Raw genomic sequence first — 16,780 nt, forward strand, 5'->3', positions numbered from 1 at the left:
CCTTGAGAATACATCCACAAAGACCAGCAAGACAACTTGTACAGCTTGCTTTTACTTCTTATACTTGCCCTCCACCCAGTTGTTCCTCTTTGTTCCTTTACACTCCTAAAACGTGATAGGAAAAAATTATATAAGAAGAAACTCTCAATTAGTCAGGTAGCCAAGTTCAGCAGATGTTTGGTGTTGTGAAGCTGGCAACATTCACAAAGCAGTCTTTTGGAAACAAGTCTTACTAAGAGTATTAACATGATGAATACAATTAAATGATAGAACTTTTAGTCCATGTTATAAAATGTTTTGGTGTGGCTAAGCATGACTTAATACCTAAACAAATGTTTGGAGAAGCTGTCACATGCTGAATCAATGAAAGCTTTTGAAAAGGAGGAGCTACCTTCAAGTTTGATCATCAGATGATGTAAAATTGGAATAGATGTTTTGAACTCAGAAAAGCTAAGCAGACTATGCAATGAAGATGTGGACTTCAGTTACGAAGATGTTATATTCACAGCCATCAGTTCCAAAAGGCAGTTTTCCTATATAAAGATAAAATTCAAAGGAGATGCTAGGAGGAATTTTTTCATTGGAGCATCCAGTCCAATTGTACAGGGATTTTATATTCAATATAGTGCTGCAACAGTAAGCTAATCTGTACCATGCAAAAAAACCCCACCCAGATGTGTTATCATTTCTCAGTCTTAGGCCTTGGCTGTTAATGAAACTAAAAATAATTTTCAAATTACAGATCCATACAGGAATTTTAGAGAGAGGTGTCTATCTGAAATGTTTGATCTGATTTGAGCCACTGGCTATAGTGCTGCTTCTCTGTGGGAAGTTTTCTTGTCCTTGTATACATTGAGAAAAAAAATCTGTTGGTCCTTTTAAAGTTTACATTCACATGGAAGTAGTAGAAGCAGAATTAAGTAAGCAATAATATATTTTAAGGAAAATAAACGATTTCAAAATCTGGATTGTTTTTCTCTTATAAACTCAGTATTCCTCCTTAGTTTGTAGAATTGCTTTTTTTGAGCAAAATAATCTCCATTTGTTTTCTCATGTGAAATCTTAGGGTGAAGCAGGTCCAACAGGTCCTCGTGGTCCTGAAGGTCCTCAAGGACAAAGAGGTGAAACGGGTCCACAGGGCCCAGCTGGATCACAAGGTCTTCCTGTAAGTATGTTAACTTGAGTTCCTCCCTGCTCAGCTTGTGCATGGTGCCTCTTTATAGGGGATTTTAATGCTCCACTGGATATTTTACTCAAAGTACTTTTTTTCCCAGGAAAGGAAAGGTCTCATTCATTTGTTTTGCGCTTATTTTGTTGAAAATAATTTTTTGTTATTTAATTAAAACAGCTTGGGAAACTGGAAGTTACAAAGCTTGATACAATCTCAATCCTAGAAGCACTTTAAAACAAGTGTAAATACAAGATCTTAAAGACTGAAAATCACATTAACTTGTGTGCTTTGTTATTTGCACATGTAGGCCATATGTTGCTGTGTTTATTTAATAGCCTTTATTGTCTGGTCTTGTAAAGTGGATAAAATAACAATCTTCTGCTTTTGTTATCAATACGCTCCTCATGAACATTAATGTTAATGATTGGTACATTATCTTTAGGGTACCGAAGGGACGGATGGTTCCCCAGGTGCGAAGGGCCCTACTGTAAGTAATCGTATCACCTGCTGAAGAAATTGTGTAAGTAAATTTATTTTGTTTATTCTTATTATGTTTCCTTACTGTGCTTGCCGTTTTTTCTGATTGTAGGGATCTCCAGGCACTGAAGGTCCCCTGGGTTTATCAGGTCCCCCCGGTTCCCCAGGACCACAGGGCAGTACCGGCCCACCTGGTATTCGAGGCCAGCCGGTAACCATGTCTTTCTCTCTTTGTATTGTTTTGCAAATGTGTCACTCTATGAAACTAAAACTGACTGGCAGTGGGGTTCCTTTAAATAGTAGCCTGCTAGTGAGTATGCTGAGATGTGGATCTTGTGAATCTTCTGTGTGTCCAAAATCCTGGTTTTGCTTTCTTAAAGGTCTAAGAAAGAAGAATGTCTATATAAACTTGGACAATCAGTAACGATTTTATCCTGAAATGGTCTCGTTTAAGTTTTTGTCTTCATAACATCATAATAAACAGCACACTAAGGGAGAAAACAAACAATTATAAGCATCCTGTTATATTGCCTACAACAAGTTACTAAATTAGGAAATATTTTTCTGTTTCATAGCATAATACAAAATAGCCAAATGATTTACGCAGAGTTTTAACTTTATGGATGTTATTCATGTGTTTGTCTTCAGGGAGACCCTGGTGTCCCAGGTTTCAAGGGAGAAGCAGGACCCAAAGGTGAACCTGTAAGTCTCCATAAGCTTTGTAAGATGAAAAGGGTTCACAAAGGCTTGTATGAGTATGTTGAATAGATTCTTACAGTTTTCAAGACACTTCTGGTGCTCAGAGATCACGAGAGTAATTATTGTGGAAGACAAACCACAGTGAACCTGGCTGGACAGTACTTACAAGGAATGGCGAAGGACGACATCCTTTCATGTTGTAAATGACCTACCCAATATAGGCCTTGCAGGACTCAAGGACAGAAAAATCAATGAGTTCATCTAGTGAGGTTTCTGTAGCACATGGAATGAGTGTGTTTTGATTTCCTCATCTCATATGAAGTGGATTCATGTGATTCTGGACATTTAAGAGCACACAGGTGTGTGTGCTAATCATAATTCAAAAGTCCTTTTTGGTTTGAGCTTACATTTAATACATTTTATACTTATGCAATTATGTATATATTAATTATATTGTACTTATACATTAAAATATTATACATATTTATACATCTATGGTATGAATAGCTGTTTAGCCCACAGCTAATATTTGTGAACAATTATTTGAGAACACGGCTTATTCCATGATGTAAGCATGTGAATTTTGGAAGAAAAGTGATTCTGCAGAGCTGGAGTCAGTCTGACTTGTCAACCAATCTTTAGTTTTCCTTTGTCAGTAGTTAAATGGTCAGGTTATAACTGACAAATACAGGTGAAGTAAGTTTCCTTACCCCTCACTGACTGTCTTCTCCTTTGAGAATTTCTAATAGAATCTCAATGAGTTTTGAATCCTTTGCAGCTTGGATAATTGATAATAATAAACAGAAATTGTTGTGTCTGAGCACAAAGGTGATTATAAGAAGCACTGTACACCCAGACTGCAGAATTACAGTTTATTCATAGTGCAATTCTTACTGATATATTAGCCTACAAACATTGTACAAGAAAGAAGCTGGTGCTGAAAAGCTTTATTTTTTTAACTGATTCGAAACCTAGCTTTTTTTTTCCTTCTTTATTTGGAAAAATATTGACGATGTTTAGAAGACAGTCTGTTTCAATATACCTGAGAAATGGTGAGCTTAACGATGTTTGTAATATTTTACAAAAAATTTTTACTTTCACTAGGGCCCACAAGGTCCCCAGGGTCCCATTGGCCCTATAGGTGAAGAAGGGAAAAGAGGTCCTCGAGGTGATCCAGGATCAGTAGGTCCACCAGGTCCAGTTGGAGAGAGGGTAAGCCATCCAAAGGAATAATATGTCTTGACAGATGCACTGCTAAGCTGAAAAACCTCTTGAACTAACCATGAATTTTCTTTACATTTCTTACCGTTTCATTGAGGGTGTAGTCAAACTTTGTTTTCATAATAGTAGTTAATACTGTGCATTATTTTTTACATTGAATATTTCCATTTGTGGATTCAGTGCACAGGCTAGTATGGTATGAGAAATCATGGAGATATGATGATCATATTGTGGATTTTTTGTACATGTACAAATGGTTACCTCGCTTTCAGTGAGGCTGTTCCCATAGAAGGAACTGTTCAGCGTGCAGGAATGAAACGCTGCTATTTTTACCACTCCAAGTGGTAAAAAAAACCCCAAGTTTGAAGTATTAAAGTAAGAAAGTGGTAAGGAAATAAACTGAACCCCTAAAGCATAAATTAGGACTTGATTTTCAATAAGTTACATAAAAATTAAGATAATAATCTTGTACCTATGACTTTTCCTAGGGTGCTCCTGGTAACCGTGGTTTTCCAGGTTCGGATGGCTTGCCTGGACCAAAGGTAAATGAAATTAAGGTGTCTGTCTTTTGCTGCGTCATCTGTTAAATTTTCATACATACAGATACATAGAAAGTGTTCCTTTAAAAATGTCAACTTCTGGGCAGATAGGTAGATCCTCAGAATCACTGGAAGTAGGATCAAAAGGAATTGACAAATGCCAAAAAGGGGGCTGAATTTTTTGAGACTAAAATTGGTTGGGGAAAAGTCACTTTTAGTTCCTGTGATGATCAGCTTTGCTTGCTTAATGCTACCTTGCGCTGAAGTGTGAATGGATGAGACATTAATCTGTTCTGTTGCTCAAATAGTAGATAACTATTTGAAAAATCACCTTTTCTTTGTGTGTGGTATAGTTATTCTAGACTTGTCCCTTGAACAGATGGGCTTATCTGTCTTTGACTTTCCTAACTGCTACTACACTTCCAGGGAAATGACTCACATATGTATGTGTAGTGTTTATGGAAATTCCTAACTTCTTGGTAAAAATACAGGGGTTCTAAAATTCTCATATAAATTTGCTTTATGGAAGAGACAACTTTTAAATAATAATTTTGGGAAAATATTATTATTAATAATAGTAGTATTAATGATTTGAAACTCTGTTTGTAAAAATAAGCCCTTAATAGAAGGATGTTTTATTTAACCTTCTCTTTACTGCTGCTGTTCTACCTGTTAACTAGTAGCCCATTGGTATCTTTCTAGGGTGCCCAAGGAGAGCGTGGTCCAGCAGGTTCTTCTGGTCCTAAAGGAGGTCAGGGAGATCCTGGGCGACCCGGTGAACCTGGCCTCCCAGGTGCTAGGGTAAGGAATTAATAGCAGTATACTATAAACCATGGCATTTTTCATTTTCAAAAGGCAACAATGAACTTTGCAGAATTAAGAAGCTGTTACGCAAGGACCGACTTGTTTCTCTTGCTTGTTGAGTGTGGCTACTCAAAGGGTAAAGGCCAAAACAGCTGTCTCTTTTCCTGCTGATGTTGGGAAGCACAGGTTCCATTTGCCTTCAAAAAATGACAGATAGCCCCAATTGAGACCATCTAATGCAATTGAAGGAATTATGCTTGTAAAGCACATCGTTGTCACAGATAACATGAATTGAAGGCCAAATTAACTGAAGGTCAATATTCATTAGATTGGTGATTGATAATTTACATAGCTGAGTGGTGCATGTCATCTAGATATTTTTTCAGGAAATATATTGGAGGAGATTTTGTAATATCACAAAATGAGAGAAAGGGAGCAACAAGTATAAAATGTGATACAGATCACTGGATAATGTTGACAGAAATAAAGATGAGCTTGTGAGAAGCACAAAAGGTATAAAAGCAAGAAGAGGGAGAATAAGAGAAGGGTAGATCAAAGGCAACAAGGGAATGAAGCTGTAAAGTGAAGAAGAGGATGAAGACCTTTGACACAGAGAAGTTTGTACTGTGGTAGTAACTGCACATATCTTTTGGGTCTATTTACATTTCTCTATTGTTCTAAAATTATAGGCACAACCTTAATGCTGATCTTGTTCCCTCTTTTAGGGTTTGACAGGAAATCCAGGTGTTCAAGGTCCTGAAGGAAAACTTGGCCCCTTGGTAAGCCACACAAAATTAGTCCTTTCAGTTAATGCCACTGTAATTCAAAGGTCCCAACTCACTGAAGTAATTTTTTTTTATGTTGAGTTTTCTTGATTTTTGAAGGTTCATCTTGTAACTATTCACTTTACATTCCTGACTTCAAAGTTAGCGCAGATACTGTTCCTTTATTTTCATCTGTGTAGCAGTGTCTATTGTTTAGCAGCTGCTGCAGTATTTTTAAGCCATTTTGAACTAAATATCTTTTCTAACTGTCTCTTTAAGGAAATGATAAAGTATTTGTGCATAATGGATCTGTGATAATAATTGAATAGTATTTGGTTAAATCCAGCAGTATGGCTAAAGCTATGTCTGCTTTAAAGACATTTTGACTGATAACTGTAGCACCAGACCAGTTTAATTTTTATATATTTTTTTTATATACACAAACATTTTCCAGAGGTAAATAGGTTCATTTTTTTTGATGTTCATAGATACATTTATAATTTAATGTGGAGTATGCTTTTCCTCTGTAGGGTGCTCCTGGAGAAGACGGACGCCCAGGTCCAGCAGGTTCAATAGGAATCAGGGGTCAGCCAGGCAGCATGGGCCTTCCTGGCCCAAAGGGTAGCAGTGTGAGTATGGCACCTGGTACCCAAGATCTCTTTAACTTTAAAATTTTGTGTATATTTTAATGAACAAAAAGAGTATCTAAACCCAGTAATTTTTATTTCTGCAAATTAGGGTGATCCTGGGAAACCTGGAGAAGCAGGCAATGCAGGTGTCCCAGGACAGAGAGTGAGTGCCGCTGGTTTTGCAGTGATGACAGAAAATGATGCTATTCTGTTACATATGTTGGCTATACAAGACTTCTTCCTGTGTCATTTTAATTTAGGGAGCCCCTGGTAAAGATGGTGAAGTTGGTCCTTCTGGTCCCGTTGGCCCACCAGTAAGTCAACTTTTACCACTCTCCCTGCCTGCCAGTTGCTCCATCATTCATTACTCTCTGCTTCTATGTTTGTATATCTTCATGACAGTTGTTGATTGTAAACCAAAAATCCCAGGAAATGTAAAGAAAAAAATTTCCTATAAAAATGAGAACCTTTGTATTGAAAAAGATATGTATTAGTAGCGTAATTCCTTCTACTGATCGTTACAAAAAATAGTGCAAGGAGCAAAATTTTCTCATAGTTCATTTTCCTAGCTTCCTTCGTTTCAATGGAACCAAGTGTTTTCCTGTCAGCACAGATTTTTTTGGGGGGAGGATCTTAACGATATAAGATTCGACTTAGTACATCTTTTAGATAGGGTGTATCTTGACCTGGGGTAAGTAAAAATTTATAATAAACAAATTCATAATTGAAAATACACATATTCAGAGAGAAGAAAAATTGTGGAGCCTTCCTGTGTTCCTCTACTGTATACTTATTCCTTTCTTTTGTGTAGGGTCTGGCAGGAGAAAGAGGAGAACAAGGCCCCCCAGGTCCTACAGGGTTTCAGGTATGTGCATTCATATTTTTAAAAGGAAAAAATAAACAACCATGTCTTTATCAACTGAAATTGGAGAAATTCAGTCAAGTGATGTACAACAAAACACAACTTCAGAATTATGGCAATGATATTCAGAATAATTAGTGATGCTTAGCTTTCACATTGGGTGTGCACTGAACTGAGCTGGCAAAGGCTTAAATACCAGTGTGGTATTCCTTGAGAAAACCTTTGTTGGTTTTCAGTTTTAATTTGGAGATTTTCCAAAGATGCTTCAAATATGGAGCAAAAGAATCGTTTTGATAATGAGGCATTAATTAAGTCAGTCTCTGTTTATAGAGAACTTTATTTTTAGGATTTATATGCGTACGTCCTACAAATGTTAAAGAGGGGCTGCCATCTCATTTGGAGGGGGGAAACACTTCGGTGCAATATTCATGTAACTGCTTCACTCAAGGATCTCTGAGGTCATATAAACCCTTGTTTGTATATTGTGTATATATATGTATAATGAGTATACTACTACATTCATGTTCTCAATGTCTTAGTTAAATTTGTATTTCCATAACTTTCTGTCATGTTAGTGACCATTGTATTTACTTTTTTACAGGGCTTGCCTGGGCCACCAGGTCCTCCAGGTGAGGGAGGAAAGCCAGGTGATCAGGTAATTTGTGTAATTTAACAAGAATTCACTTCATAAAGTAGTTTTACCTTTTCTTCTCTTTTAAATTTAATTTCTCATACTGTTTCAAAATACGTACTAATGTAGTCTGCAGACTGTCTGAGAACTGCTGTCAGATGAAATGATTACTAGAATCTGACCATCTTCTTGGACTGAATTGGACTATCTCATGGACAGCTAATATTCAGAGCTAGCCATCGACATTCACAGTACTTTGGAAATGAAAATTTTTCTCTCTAATTTCATTACTGTAAGGCTATGAATAATAGTTTCAGTCTCATGGTGAGTTCTGTCCTGCTTAGGGTGTGCCTGGAGATCCTGGAGCTGTTGGTCCATTGGGCCCTAGGGTAAGTGTTTTCTTTCAGAGTTTAAACATTCGTAACAGTTCTCTGAGGTTGAAAGTTAATATCTATTATGGAATTTAGCAGCTGAAGTGAATATTTGAGTTTTTCCCACCAACAAAATGGTTATACATATGGATAAGTTTTAAGATGGTTTCTGTAAAACCTACCACTTTCAATGATTTCATAGCTCGTGAAGGGGTGCTGAACACTAGCTGCTAAATGATTTGGTTTACTGATATGAAATGACAGTCTTTAGTTTGCTGAGCAATATGCTGTTTCCCCTAATTTTAACAATAAAGGTGAAAAGCTGGGGCTTTTTATGTGATCAGTTCTCCTAGAATTTGTTCACAGGCTCTTTGTTCAAAGAGCAGTGCTGCACTTATGGTGTATGTAGGATTTTGTCTGCCAGAACTACGCCCTGACTTCTAGATAAGTAATAATTTTCCACTTCGTAGGGAGAACGTGGCAATCCAGGGGAAAGAGGAGAACCAGGTGCATCAGGACTCCAGGGTGAAAAGGGAATGGCTGGAGGTCATGGCCCTGATGGTCCAAAGGTAAGTGGAATGGAGGTTTGTGTTGCTCAGTGATGTAATGTGTAATTCTGCTCATTTGCACGAACATAAAGGAGACAGCTTTTTTGTTAAAAAAGGGGTATCTTTTCATTAAAGTTTTCTTATTTATGTAGGAATTCTAGGAGAACATACAACTTACTCCAGTGTAACAGTATTAATAACTTGCAAGACTGGCCCCCGCAGCCAGCCTGGGGTGGCACCGTGCGGGGGAGCGCGGGGCTGCCCGGGGCAGGGGGCTGTGCAGGGGCAGGGCGCAGGCCGGGCCCAGGGCCCGAGGCCACCGTGTGAGGGTCCCCAGGGCTCAGCGCCGGGCCCTGCCCGCGGGTCACCCCAGCCCCAGGCAGCGCCGCAGGCCGGGGCACAGCGGCTGGGCAGGGCCGGGGGGAAAGGGCCCGGGGGGGGCGGCTGGGGCCGGCTGGGCACCAGCCCCCGGCCTGCCCGGGTGGCCGAGGCGGCCGGCAGCGCCCTGGCTGGTGTCCGGAGCGGCGTGGCCGGCAGGGCCGGGGCAGGGAGCGTGCCCTGCGCTGGGCACCGGTGCGGCCGCCCCTCGGGCCCCGGGGCAGCTTCGGGCCCCTCACGTCAGGCGGGACGCGGAGGGGCTGGAGCGTGTCCGGAGCTGGGCTGGGGGCTGGGGAAGGGGCTGGGGCACAAGGCTGATGGGGGGCGGCAGGGGGCACGGGGGGCTGTGGGCAGGGGGGGTCGGTCCCTTCTCCCAGGGAACAAGTGACAGGACAAGGGGAAACAGCCCCAGGTAGCGCCAGGGGAGGTTTAGGTTGGGTCTGAGGGAACATTTCTCCACCGAAAGGGCGGTGAAGCCCTGGGACAGGCTGCCCAGGGAGGTGGAGGGGTCACCATCCCCGGAGGGGTTTAAAAAACACACAGATGCAGCCCTTAGGGCCATGGTTCAGTGGTGGCCTTGGCAGTGCTGGGTTAGCGGCTGCACGTGATGATCTCAAAGATCTGTTTCAACCTAAAAGATTCTATGGTTCTATACTTAAATGTTGGGAAATCACATTTTGTATTAATTTATATAGGTCTGAAGCTTAAAATGTTTTTTTTGTTTGTTTTTCTCAGTAGAACTTGGCAAAGCCATTTCTGAATTGCAGAAAACCTTCTAGCAATGTTTCAAGGGCCATGTCAGTTTACACAGAGACACTTGGTAGGAAAAGAGAATGCTGAAAATGGCATGCCTTTCTTTCACCTGCAATTGATTTAATTAGGCTTAGGAAGGTCACTGCAAGTAGGTAGTACCTCTAGTAATGTAGGATCTGTAATAGAAATAAGCTGTGAGGAGGAAAGCATAAATAAAGCATGTCTGCCCCTGGCTACTTCTGCCAGACGCTACTTTGTGCAATAAGCCCATGTGGCATCAAGGTCAAGGTAGAAAGATGCTCGAGCTTCTTTTTTTGCCTGTTCTTATCCCCAGTATGCACTGAGTAAATACTGACATATTTGGAAGGACTATGGTATTACAACTGAACTTCCTGAGTAACACAATGGGAAAATAAAAGTATTTGGAAGTGAATAAAGTCCAAATTTAAGAGAAAATTATTACTGAAAACTGTACCCCAGAGATTTCAGCACAGACACAGTGTGTTCTTCAGCCTAGAGACAAAGATGCTTCTCAGATGAATAGACAGCAACTTGTTCTTTATTTGCTTCAGGGAAGCCCAGGCCCTAGTGGGACGCCTGGTGATCCAGGCCCACCGGGTCTTCAGGGTATGCCTGGAGAAAGAGGGATCGCTGGAACCCCTGGACCCAAGGGTGATAGAGTAAGTCTGTTTATTTCTGTTGCCCTGAGTAGAATCACCTATCTTTTCATACTGCAATTATTCCAGGGTATGAATTACCCAGCGTTCAGTGTCATAACTGAGACTCTCTGGGTATTTTCTATAGGGTGGCATAGGCGAGAAAGGTGCTGAAGGTACAGCTGGCAACGACGGGGCGAGAGTAAGTAAATCTATCGCTCTCTTTAGACCTACTCTTTACATGCCAGATTGTTTATTGTGCTAGGGGTACTCAGCTTTCAGCTCATAGAGCTCAACTTGGCGATATCATGAGTTGATAGTCGTTCTCATTACCCCTACCCTCCAAATTTTCAAGTTTTTCAAGACTGCTATGCACAGATGTCTGTGTTCCAATCCCTTGTTTTGTATCATCAGTTAAGAGTTAAGACGTCAAAGGAAAGGATTCCCAGAAGTGGTGGGTTGATTTGGGATACAGCTAAGCTCACTAGAGCAAAAACATGAAAAAAAGGGACTGGTGGAGATCAACAGCCAAAAATCAGACCTTCCAGCTCTGACTCTTGGACCAAGTCAGGTGCCTCCTTATTATTTGGATTCAGTTGCCCACAGTCTGTCCTGTGTTTCACGGGTGAAAGTTCCTGTAAATGTGCTAAGGCCCTTATGGGCAGTAAGTTGCTGACATGTCTGGAAAGCTTTGAATCTCCTGTGCATAAACAAAATGGTGAGTTTACTCAAGCCATGTTCAAAACATGTTGCACACACTCTTCTGCATAGACCAACTGTCCAGTAATCCCAAATGCACTGGGTTTGCTGTGTATGCACTGACCAGGTTTTCCTGGTTATTTGAGTTGCTTTTTACCTGAATTGCATATATCTGACATTCTTGGGTTTTGTAAACAAACTGGAGTACCAGCTGCTAGGCATTTGGAAATTTGAGGCATGTTCGAAAGATGAGGGTCTTGTCTGGACTAAATTTATAGTCAAAGAAAAAAAGATTTTTGCAGAAACCCTAGTATACAGGAGCACTAACTTAAAATTGTCAGCTATGAGCTGAAATTAGTTATGTAAGTCAGATATTGAAAGATATAGAACAGTTCTTACTCATTGTAAAGGCACATTTATAGCTTACAGTAACTAATGAACAGGTAAAGTAACGGTGAGCTAAGTGTACATCCCTGTTCTGAGCCAGGTATCTGCGGATATCTCTGCTACCTACCACTGGAGCATTGACGGCGTTGCAGTATTCTTTGTTAATGCCTCCTTTATTTGTATTTCTCTGCAGTCTGAACTAAGTTCCAGTGCAGTTATTTTGTGGGAGGGGGGATTTTGTTCAAAGCAAACTCGGTACAAGTTCGTGGTACTCCACTTCTACTGAAAGGGAGCTGTAATTGGGAGATCGAAGTATTCAAGTAGTATAGTTAGTGCTGTGAGATGATGTGGAGTTGATGGGTTTGGATGCAGAATTTGCAACCTGTTTGCCTAGCTGCCTCATGACGAGAAAAAACACACTTCTGAGGAGTTTGCAAGATATAAATGAACCTTTAAAAGTAATAATGGACACTTTAAAATTAATTTAAACAATTATATACTAGCATAAAAGAAAGAACTTCTGTGCAAGTAGGGAAAAATGACTTAATTTTTCCTGAAAGAGCAAAATAAAGCCAGGTGTTTGGGTTGGGTTGTTTTTTTGGTTGGTTTGTTTTTTGGTTTTTTTTATCATTGGCCTTATTCATAAACACTGTATAGAGGAGAGGATTAAATTAGTAAAGAAAGAGAAGAAAGAAGGTCTTTTGAGATGTGGGATTTTGGTCACTGGGAGAGGAAATGCAAGACAATTTTAGATAATGAAGATTCAACAAGTTTTCAGAGATAAAGAAGAAGAATTAAAGGAATGAAAAAGCATATGGAAATTTTAGTTCATGAAAAGTTTAACTGTTTTGAAGCATCACTTCTCTAACTTCCTTTCATCTTAATTTGTTCAAAAGGGTCTCCCTGGTCCTATAGGCCCAATGGGTCCAGCAGGTCCCACTGGTGAAAAGGTAAACAGATTTTTATTCCATTCCTTACTGAAGTTTCTTAATATTATTTTTTTGGCACTTTATTGGCACTTTTGCTATTTGTCAAATAAGTTACTTGGGAAATAATAACCTTTAATTTCACTTTAAGGGTGAACCAGGTCCTCGAGGTCTAGTTGGTCCTCCTGGCTCCCGTGGAAACCCCGTGAGTAAACATGTTGAGCTTTAGCCTGGCATAAGTTAACAATATCTAACAGTGATCCAGACTCCACACATTTGTCAAATTTGCTGATCTGTTTCCCTCTTTTTCTTCTGCTTTCTTTGTAGCCAAAATCTGTAGTTCTGTCTTGATGCTGTGCACAGGCAAAACTATTAGCAGATTCTATTCTTCTGTCCTATACTTGTTTTAGGGCAAACTCCACAGAGTTATGCTCATTTACCTCTTTCCTGAAAGTATGCCACCACTTTTAATTGTTTAAATGTTTTTAAAAGCATGCCCATACCAGATACTACTGTAATACAAATATTTAGATGGACAAAGTGCAGAGGTATACCTTAGTTCATCTAGTTCTGTTAACTCCTGTTATCTTCTGTCTATTTGAGATTTTAAGGGTTGACTTTGATTAGGGAATTAGAGGCTCAGCCCTTCTAGATCCTTCATGTTGCTTGGAATTGATTATGTCTCTCTCATAAATCAGAACAATCTTATTTCCAGTATAAACTGGAACAGCTTTCACCCCTCTAGGGAGTGCTGGAGCTTGGCAGCCTTCAACTCCTTCTTTTCCAAACAAATGTTGTGTGAAAAGCTGAGTTGAAGCAGCTCATAGCCCATTCTGACCTTGCAGAAGAATACATCTTTGAACTACTGTTGTTTTTTTTTCCCCAGTCTGATTGGAATGGTAGGTTGCATAAAGTGTGCGCTCTTCAGGTAATTGTGCTTTCTCTGGAAGTGGTTGTGAGCAGAATTTCTCCTACTGGAGTTTTAGCGCTTGCTCATGCCTTCCATCTCTTAAATTCTGAAACTGTAAATATAGTCTTGAACATATGGCAGATCTTAACATCGTGGTTAACTTTCTTTTATGATTAAAAGATATTTTGATTCAGGTTAATAGAGTAAAAGTATAATCACACATGACAGTAAATAGTTAACATCCTTTCTCGCATGTGTAACTGTAAATTGTACCGTATATGGAAAGACAAATGTTAAATACAGTTAATTTTTTTGACCAGGGCTCCCGAGGAGAAAATGGCCCAACTGGTGCTGTTGGTTTTGCTGGTCCTCCGGTATGTGTTTTGTAACACTAATGAGTTTCTTTTAGTCGTGCTTTGACATACTTAGTTTCCTTCATTATGAGTAATACTGCAGTGTTCTGGAACGTGAGTCACATTTTTGTTGCAAAAAGAGCTGTTTCTTTTTCCCATCAGTATATCAAGTAAAGAAAAAGGCCAGTAAATACCCTGGACAGTTGAAAAGTGGTTGTGTTGATAAAATTATGTAATTGTTCATTAGATTTCACATTTTTATGAATATGCTTTGTTGCTCCTTTGAGATTAAAATAAGGCAAGTAATAAAGTGTCATCTACTGAAGGTAGCAAAGATTTGTGCCATGAGCAGTGAAGACTGGAATGAGTTGATGGACCAAATGGAAGGTCTGTGAGTTTTCCAGTGAATACCCTAAACTTTCCCACAGCCTAAATATTCTGTTTCGGACCTTTCACACAGTGTCAGGCACCTGCTTCCCCTGATGGGGGAGAAAAAAAACCACTACTAGAAAAGGCAATGCTTATTCAGTCCCTTTTACTTTTAGGTATGTAATAGCTGCCGAGGAAAATAGAGAATCTAAAGAAAAGAAAAATGTGAGCTAGATAAGAAAGTATTTAAAATGGAAATACTGGCTTCACAGACTGCTCAGAAAATCTCATCCGTGGTCTTCTAAAGACTGTGCTGAGCTGTTACAGTTCTCTTGAACTGAACCGTTAGGCAAATGCAGTGTTTTCTGGGCTGATCTGTTCTCCTGCGATTTTTTACCTTTTAAGAATTCCCTACAAAATGACTTTGTTAGGTTGGAAAGATTTGGTATTCTCTGGCCTGATGTCTTTCTAAATACTATTTCTTATAGGGCCCTGATGGTCAGCCAGGTGTGAAAGGTGAACCTGGAGAACCTGGACAGAAAGGAGATGCTGGATCTCCAGGACCACAGGGTCTAGCTGGGTCTCCTGGTCCACCAGTAAGTATAAATAACATGGTCTGAGAAACAATGGCACAGGCTGATCTTGCTTATTTAAAATGTTTTGGGTGTTCACTATCAACTCTTTCTTTCTCCTTTCCTCTTAGGGTCCTCCAGGTGTTCCTGGTCTGAAAGGTGGTAGAGGAACCCAGGGTCCACCTGTAAGTAGATTTTAATTTGTGTGACCTGACAGCAGATAATCCGAGATTTTATGTAGCATGTGTATCATTCCTCATCTCAGCTTGTTTTTCACAGTTGGTAATATAACATTTGCTCATTAATTCAGCTGAGAAACATTTGAGGTAACCAGTGCTGTATTTCTTTCAATAAAATTGGCATTAAAATGTTCTTTAGGGTGCTACTGGATTCCCAGGTTCTGCTGGAAGAGTTGGGCCTCCAGGACCTACTGTAAGTCAGTTGTCATATTTTGACTAGGTCTGTTTTATATGGTAATTGAAAACCTAGAGATTAAATAAAGCAGGAAAGGTGAAGCAGTGTTTATGGCCTGATGCTATAGAAGAGAATAGCTTGTTGGCCTGACTTCTGTGACACCAGACTTCATGAAATAACACTCATTAGTCTTGAGCTTGATCCAGTGTTAGTGTGTCCAAATTAGTGCAAGACTTTTCACTGGGTTAAGTAGGCTTTGAGCTGTTCCAGCTGCTCTGATGACTTAATTGCTTACAGGAACAAAGCAACAACCTGTACCTTCCTGTACTTTTTATTTTTTTGTCCCTTCAATGGTGACTGGAGTTAGGAGAGTTTTTGGAAGAGGAAGAGACCTCTGCTAGTCTATGTCATTGGTGGAGTTACTCATAAAATCCATTAAAATAAATCATATATATATAAAAGAGAGAAACAAAACAAAAAAAACCCTTATCTAAACATTTTCAGAATCACTGAAAAAAAATAATTAGCTGTGGATCAGCAAGTGGGGGTTCAACTCCACACTGAGAATTGTGTTACTCCTTTCATATGCCTCTAAATGTTATGATGAGAAAAATAACTTGCCATTGTTGTGAGTTTATCAAAAGGTGAAGTTTATGGAAAACATAATATACATGTGAAGTCTTTTAAAGGTATTTGAGAAATGAACAAAGGTCCATTAAAACACTAATTTTGTACTGTGTGAATGAAAATTTTGACTATGGATTTCTGCTTGATGATATTGGAAAGAAGGGGAAAAAGTGAGTTTTCTAGAAGTAGTTGTACACCTGAGGTAAAAAAAAAAAAGGAAAAAAAGAATGTCTTTTTAAAGGAGGGAGTTTGAAACTGTAAATTGTAGGGGAGAGAGGGCAGAGATTAGACATGAGTTGATGAGATATTTATTTCATCTCATTTATTTGATCATAAATGAGATCATAAATGTTCTTAGCTCATTGACACTTTGGGCCTTCCTTACAATAGGCATGTTTATAGTTAATCAAAACACAGTCCTTAAGAATGTAATTGTCCTGATCAGAAAAGGGTCCAATGTAACAAGGTGTTTTAACTTGCTTTAGGGAGCTCCAGGGCCTGCTGGACCTATTGGTGAGCCAGGAAAAGAAGGTCCTCCAGGTCTTCGTGGTGATCCTGGTTCTCATGGCCGTGTGGGAGATCGAGGGCCAGCTGGGCCTCCTGGTGGTCCTGGAGACAAGGGTGATGCAGGGGATGATGGGCAACCGGTACGTGCTGGTTGATGTTACTGTTTCTCCCTAGGCCAACGCTAGGCTTGGTCTCATTGGCACTTATACTTATTGCTACTGAAATGATAGTAACCTTGCTTTATTCTTTGTGGATTTTAGGGCCCAGATGGCCCCCCTGGTCCAGCAGGAACTACTGGTCAAAGAGGTATTGTTGGTATGCCAGGACAGCGAGGGGAAAGGGGCATGCCAGGGCTGCCAGGTCCTGCAGTAAGTAACAACCAAGTCACTATGCCATCAACTTGGGCATTCTCATTGTCTTTGTGGGATTCTGAGCGCAGTGCCCCATAGCACAAGGGCAAAGCTGGAAAACTCCAATTGCAGGAGTGAATAGAGAGAGAACAGTAAATAACTA

The 16,780-nt window shown here is 39.9% G+C and overlaps 1 protein-coding gene across 1 annotated transcript in view; it reads left to right on the top strand.

The window, feature by feature from the left end:
• Nucleotides 1–16,780, top strand: part of COL5A2 (collagen type V alpha 2 chain) — a 113,039-nt gene that overhangs the window by 83,139 nt on the left and 13,120 nt on the right. The window contains exons 19-43 of the mRNA XM_055812464.1: nucleotides 1,067–1,165; nucleotides 1,614–1,658; nucleotides 1,761–1,859; nucleotides 2,297–2,350; nucleotides 3,452–3,559; nucleotides 4,057–4,110; nucleotides 4,810–4,908; nucleotides 5,637–5,690; nucleotides 6,206–6,304; nucleotides 6,414–6,467; nucleotides 6,565–6,618; nucleotides 7,116–7,169; nucleotides 7,768–7,821; nucleotides 8,142–8,186; nucleotides 8,639–8,737; nucleotides 10,420–10,527; nucleotides 10,652–10,705; nucleotides 12,486–12,539; nucleotides 12,667–12,720; nucleotides 13,746–13,799; nucleotides 14,636–14,743; nucleotides 14,851–14,904; nucleotides 15,098–15,151; nucleotides 16,246–16,407; nucleotides 16,528–16,635. Of these exons, the coding sequence (XP_055668439.1) occupies nucleotides 1,067–1,165; nucleotides 1,614–1,658; nucleotides 1,761–1,859; nucleotides 2,297–2,350; nucleotides 3,452–3,559; nucleotides 4,057–4,110; nucleotides 4,810–4,908; nucleotides 5,637–5,690; nucleotides 6,206–6,304; nucleotides 6,414–6,467; nucleotides 6,565–6,618; nucleotides 7,116–7,169; nucleotides 7,768–7,821; nucleotides 8,142–8,186; nucleotides 8,639–8,737; nucleotides 10,420–10,527; nucleotides 10,652–10,705; nucleotides 12,486–12,539; nucleotides 12,667–12,720; nucleotides 13,746–13,799; nucleotides 14,636–14,743; nucleotides 14,851–14,904; nucleotides 15,098–15,151; nucleotides 16,246–16,407; nucleotides 16,528–16,635 (1,881 nt within the window). The remainder of the gene's footprint in view (nucleotides 1–1,066; nucleotides 1,166–1,613; nucleotides 1,659–1,760; nucleotides 1,860–2,296; nucleotides 2,351–3,451; nucleotides 3,560–4,056; nucleotides 4,111–4,809; nucleotides 4,909–5,636; nucleotides 5,691–6,205; nucleotides 6,305–6,413; nucleotides 6,468–6,564; nucleotides 6,619–7,115; nucleotides 7,170–7,767; nucleotides 7,822–8,141; nucleotides 8,187–8,638; nucleotides 8,738–10,419; nucleotides 10,528–10,651; nucleotides 10,706–12,485; nucleotides 12,540–12,666; nucleotides 12,721–13,745; nucleotides 13,800–14,635; nucleotides 14,744–14,850; nucleotides 14,905–15,097; nucleotides 15,152–16,245; nucleotides 16,408–16,527; nucleotides 16,636–16,780) is intronic.

The sequence above is a fragment of the Falco peregrinus genome, chromosome 8 (genome assembly GCF_023634155.1).
Source record: "Falco peregrinus isolate bFalPer1 chromosome 8, bFalPer1.pri, whole genome shotgun sequence".
NCBI lineage: Eukaryota > Metazoa > Chordata > Aves > Falconiformes > Falconidae > Falco > Falco peregrinus.